General features: G+C 35.8%; 1 protein-coding gene across 1 annotated transcript in view; it reads left to right on the forward strand.

Moving 5' to 3' along the window:
• depdc7b (DEP domain containing 7, paralog b) overlaps positions 1-5,250 on the forward strand; it is a gene marked incomplete at its 5' end in the record, with an annotated part of 10,255 nt that extends 5,005 nt beyond the window's left edge. Inside the window, 6 exons of the mRNA XM_079809565.1 lie at positions 2,061-2,253; positions 2,329-2,579; positions 2,667-2,809; positions 2,880-3,005; positions 3,080-3,155; positions 4,955-5,250. Of these exons, the coding sequence (XP_079665691.1) occupies positions 2,061-2,253; positions 2,329-2,579; positions 2,667-2,809; positions 2,880-3,005; positions 3,080-3,155; positions 4,955-5,178 (1,013 nt within the window). The 3' untranslated portion in view covers positions 5,179-5,250. The remainder of the gene's footprint in view (positions 1-2,060; positions 2,254-2,328; positions 2,580-2,666; positions 2,810-2,879; positions 3,006-3,079; positions 3,156-4,954) is intronic.
• Positions 5,251-5,856: the final 606 nt, after the last annotated feature.

Consider the following 5,856-nt stretch of genomic DNA (forward strand, 5'->3'; position numbering starts at 1 on the left):
TTGCAATATGCACACTGCCATGTCAGAATTAAAGATAATTGAGATATTTAAGGGTAAGTTCACACCAAAAATGAAAATAATGTAATTTATTCCTCACCCTAATGCCGTTCCACACCCGTAACACCTCTGTTCATCTTCAGAACACAAATGAAGATATTTATGCTGAAATCCGAAGGCTCAGTGAAGCCTGCATAGGGGGCAAAGGAATTTCCTCATTTGTGTTCTGAAGATGAACAGAGGTGTTACGGGTGTGGAACGGCATTAGGGTGAGGAATAAATGACATTATTTTCATTTTTGGTGAACTAACCCTTTAATATGAGTCACAATTATTATTTACATTTTTTGACTTTGAGGTAGACAAGCTTTTTTAAATATTTGGGTTTTTAAAAATAAAAAAAGGTTTCTATGCCTCAAGTATATATAAAATATTCCACCTCAGAGTTAAAGCATCTCATAATTAAAGAATTATGAGATGCTTTAACTATGAGATGGAATATTTTATACATTTTAAAAATAAATAAAATGCATTTGGATGCAATTAATCACGATTAATCATTTGACATCAATAAATCCATGTATTTATTAACTTCATTTATAATATAAGTAAATAAATATATATAGACGGGCCTACTGTTTAATTCAGCAAATACAAATAGCATAGTTATCACTATGCAAAATAATCTTTTGAGATTTTTACAGTCTGATCAAATAAGTCAATGAAAATGTTAAATTATGATATTTTGGAAAAAGCAATAAATAAATAGTGTGTGTGTGTATGTATATATATATATATGTATGACCATTCAAATTGCCTAAGTGCAACTTTGCTGATTTTTCAACCCGCTTTGTATTGTTACAATGTCGGTAGTGTGTGTGCGTAAATGAACATGGTTGACTCGTTCTCCGTTTATTTGTCAGCAAAAGTTCGCCAGACTTTTGACAGCTCCACAGCTTTCGTGAAAACTACAGATTATACTTTTATATAATAGATTATGATTTATATTTTTGTATCAGGAACAATAGAAGTCAACACCATTATGACTAAAAGTTTGCTAAGAAGCATTTCCTACTAAAGCAAAGCGGTATTTGACTCTGGTGAGCGTATCCATAGAAGAATGATGGGAGTGGCCTTGGAAGCAAAGTCCCTTTTAAGACAAGTCATTTCACTCGGCGGCCATCTTTGAAATGCCTCTCGTGCTCTTTGAAAGAGGAAACATCAAATTCTCCAAAACTGTAGTATGTTGAAATGAGTGGTCTACTATTTCGAAGTGCAGATCCGTGCTCACTCTAGCATCTAATATTGCCCACAACCCATTGCGAGTTGGATGAGGATTCGATTAGAACTACAAACGTTGATAAAAACTACAAACATGACGGATGTGCGAGTCCGACGGTTACATAGCGAGGTTTAGATAAAGGGGCTTGAATGATCAATAATCAGTATCTAACCTGACAAAAATATATTTATTCAATGTTTTCCACGTTATGTCATCTGCAACATCATTGAGAACTTTTATAATGATACGTTTGGTCGTTAACTTTTAAATGCTTCATTATATTCAAACTGCAAACACATGAGGAGAGTCGCCACATGAAAGACCCACGACTGGCAGATCCGCGTGCTACTACATTTCTCTCCGATAGGAAAGGAGGATTTTATCTGTGAAAAGATGATTGACAGGGCAGTTTAAACAGTGACAGGATACACATGCCTAAGCGACAGAGTCCATTAAAGATGCCCCAAAGCTTGCCTACTCTTCTGCTACACACTCAAAATATGCACTTTCTTTACAAAAACAGTATATACTTTTAGGACGTAGTATAAGTAATCGAACCGGGACGCAGCAAACGACATGGCAACATGCCCAGTGCATTATGGGTGTTGAAGTTTTCCTACATGTTTGGCCAAATGAAAGACATTTTCCTCTAGTAACACCGATTTAAAAAAAAAAAAAACATTTTTTGTTTATACAGTACAGGCAGCCAAGTTTTCTTGAAAGCCCGTTTTTGTCAGCGGTGATGTACCCCTTTAACAGTGTGACGATATGAACTCCTTCAGTGGTCAGAGAAGTGTGGCATGAGCAGACGGTGCGGAGGCTGTCGCAGCTGATAGAGCTCCCCCTGCTGGAGGGGGTGCTGAACTGCGCAAAGATTGTCTCTCCCCCGTCCCGGGGCAATAATAATGAGCCGGACCTGCTCTACACCAGCAGCTACCTTGACCGAGAGGTTCTGAAGGCCTTCAAAGAATCACAGTGAGAAATCTTTACCTTTAATCGTCAAGAAATGAAACCTCGGGTGGGCCTAATAATTTGTCTTCCTCCATCCAGAGCTGATGATTGGTTGTCTGTAGCCATAGACCTGCTGGATTTCCTTCCGGATCATCTGGTGGTGGAGGTGAGCAGAGAGATGCCCACGTTCTCCTGTGAGGAGGAAGATGGACAGGTCACACCCTCAGGCCACGAGGAATGTAAATTACTGCTGTTTCATGTGCTGGACAAACACTACGGCCCCATGGAGCGCAAGCCTCTCCTCTGTGACAGCATGGCAGACGTCTACACCGAGATCATGGAACTCCTGGGTGAAGCTGACGCTCCTCAAATGATTCCTTCTTTCCCCAAACAATGTTAGTCTTTGTGTCTGAGCGTCTGTTTACCTGTGTATGTAGCGAATGGGAAGTTTGAAGGAGCGCTGGAGGTCCTGCAGCTGACGCTGAAGCTGTTGTCCGCATCTGCCCGCGAGGAGCTGCGCCGACTGCTGGAGTTTATGGCCGCGGCTGCAGACGCCACCAGTGTCCGGCTGCACAAAGAAGTGAGGAGTCCGAATGCATGTGACGAGTTATTCAGCGCACATCTGTCATGTTTACGCTTGTTTTCTTCAGATTGAAAACCGGGTGGTTGTGAAGAAGACCTTCACCAGAGCCGTCATCCAGAGCAAGAGTCTGACCAAAGGAAAGATGGACCTGCTGATGCTCTTCATGCTCGACAACCACCAGGAGATCTTCAAGGTTTCTCTCATTGATGAATTAAGAGAGGGATGATCAGAACGAGGCTGTCGTGCATAACAGTGACTTTTTATCAGATTCCAGGTTCTCTTCACAAACTGGTCAGTGAGAAACTGGATGACATTGTGAAATGCAGAGATTCTACAGCTGCCGGTATGATGTTTACAGTGTTTAGTATATAACTTAGGCCCCGTCCACACGAAGCCAGAGCTTTCCCTATCCGATCTTTTTTTACCCCTCATTTCAAGAAATATCTGCGTACACACGAGAGCACTGAAACCGACTCAAAACGATGTAGTATACATGCCAGGCCAGTGTGTGGTGCTGTAATTCTGCCACAGAAATACACTAAAAACGAGAAGAGTTGTGGCTAGAAGGGGTACAGCAACGGTCGGAAGTGAGGCACAATAAAATAACAATAAATAAATTTGCTACTTACCAGATTGTTTTATTAACGCCTACACCTACCCCAACCCTAAACCTACCCTTATAATAATGCAAATACAGTCATTAAATGACGCAGTATTGATGTGTGCATGCCCAGTGCCCGTAGCTGTATCCCTTTCTAGTCTTTCCCGTGCGGGACGTGGTGTGATGACTTCACCGTTTCACAAAATATACGGATTGGCTGTACATACAACGAAAACGCAAGGGTGTCGTTTTCAGATTTATCCACTCTGGGACCCGGTTTAAAAGAAATACCGGTTTCATGCACCCAAAATGCCGTATCCGTGTGGACGAAACGCTGATAAGGTACAAAAAATTTTACGTATACAGCTAAACACGTCTCCATGTGGACGGGCCTTATTATTTTTTTAAATATTTTTTTTAATATTTTAAATGAGCTTTTATATTTTCAGGTTTAATTCTTTAATTTTAAGTAATGATGCTTTTGTTTCAGTTTTAGATAACTTTTTAGTTAATTTAATAACAGTGAGTAATTTAGTGCTTCAACTTAAAACTGAAATAAGTATATTATAATTTCTATTAATTCTTTTAATACCTTTTTCATCTTTCATTTTAATTTATTTGCCAAGACAACATTTTTAATTTCATTTGACTTTTTCCATATCCAGGTTTATATATATATTTTATTTTTTAATTATTTTATTCATAATTTATATGAATTTATTTATTTATTGTTTTCCAACTTTCATTTTAATTGGTTATATGCCATGGCAACATTTCAAATTTTCATTTTACTCTTTTCATATCCAGTTTTATTTATATTTATTTTTAAATTATTTTATTCATAATTTATATGAATTTATTTAGTTATTTTTAGTTTTCCAACTTCCATTTTAATTGGTTGTATGCCATGGCAACATTTCAAATTTAACATTTTTTCAATCTAATTTATATTTCATTTCAGGTTTATTTATTTTTATTTTTATTTTGTAGTTATTTATTTATTTTTAGTTAATCTTAAAAAATAATAATGATTATAATAATAATATCTATCTTTTTAATTTGTTGTTTGCAGGGCAAGATTTCTCATTCTTACTTGACATTTAAAAAAAATATTTAATCTAATATTTATATTTAATTTCAGGTTTTTATTTATACTTTTTTTTATTTCAACTTTAATTTGAATTTGTTGTTTGCCAAGGCAGCATTTTAATTTGTTTAGAGTTTTTCCATCTAATTTTATTTCAGCTTTATTTTATTTATATAGTATTGTCATTTTATTAATATTTTAATTGCCTATTATTCTTTTGTTTTCATTTTAATTAGTGTAATTTTTAACAATTATATGCTTTTGTCTTTTTTTATTATTATTATTATTAGGGTTTATTTCAGTTTTAGTTTAGTGCTTTATTTAACAAATGTTTTATAATAATTTTACTTCTCAATAATTACCCTGTATATTTACTATTCTGTGACAATTTAACATTGCCATGATAATGTTTGTGTATTTAAGCATTTATGGCATTTATCTTCTGAATGTGCAGAGACCCCACTTTGTCAGCGAGTGCCAATTGACACATACACAGAGACCATTAAGGACACGACTAAAAATGAGCTGTTCTCTCTCCTGAAAAACATTGATGAAAACACCAAATATTCCCTGAAAGAGAAGAAGCGACTCCTGGCACAGTTTTATAAGGGACATCCGGACATCTTCACGCAGTATTTTGGGTCTAGACTGAGCACACTGAACCTTCTTGAAGAATAAGTTCACGGTGTCCTGCAAATGCTTTTTGCGAATGTCTTTATCCAAATAAATCTTAATAAACATTTAAGTGTCAAATAAAAACAAAGTGTGTGTTTTTGAATAGTAGCCTATAAATTAGATTTTCCACCTTAGTCGGAAAATTGTTTTTGTTAGGCCTACAAATAAAATATGCTTCATAAATAATACTGAAAATACTTGTGTATAACATTCCTAGATAGAAGTGGGAGTGGTACACAAATAGATTGTTTATTTTGTGCAATATGTTCATAGCTAAGCTACATGGAAAAACGTGTTAAATTACAAAATGCAGCAGATATTTAAAGGGATAGTTCACCCAAAAATGAAAATTAGCCCATGATTTACTCACCCTCAAGCCATCCTGTATATGACATTCTTCTTTCAGATGAACACAATTGGAGTTCTATTAAAAATGTCCTGGCTCTTCCAAGTTTTATAATGGCAGAGACTTGTTGCTTAGTTTTTTAAGTGTATAAAAGTGCATCTATCCATCATATAACTGCTCCACACGGCTCCGGATCCTTTAATAAAGGCCTTCTGAAGTGATATGTTTGTGTAAGACTTTGAAGTGCCACTGTGTATGAAATGTGCTATACAAATAAACTTGCCTTGCCTAAGAAAAAATATCCATGTTTAAAACTTTATAGACTAAAAAAACAT

The sequence above is a fragment of the Gobio gobio genome (genome assembly GCF_949357685.1).
Source record: "Gobio gobio genome assembly, chromosome: 25".
NCBI lineage: Eukaryota > Metazoa > Chordata > Actinopteri > Cypriniformes > Gobionidae > Gobio > Gobio gobio.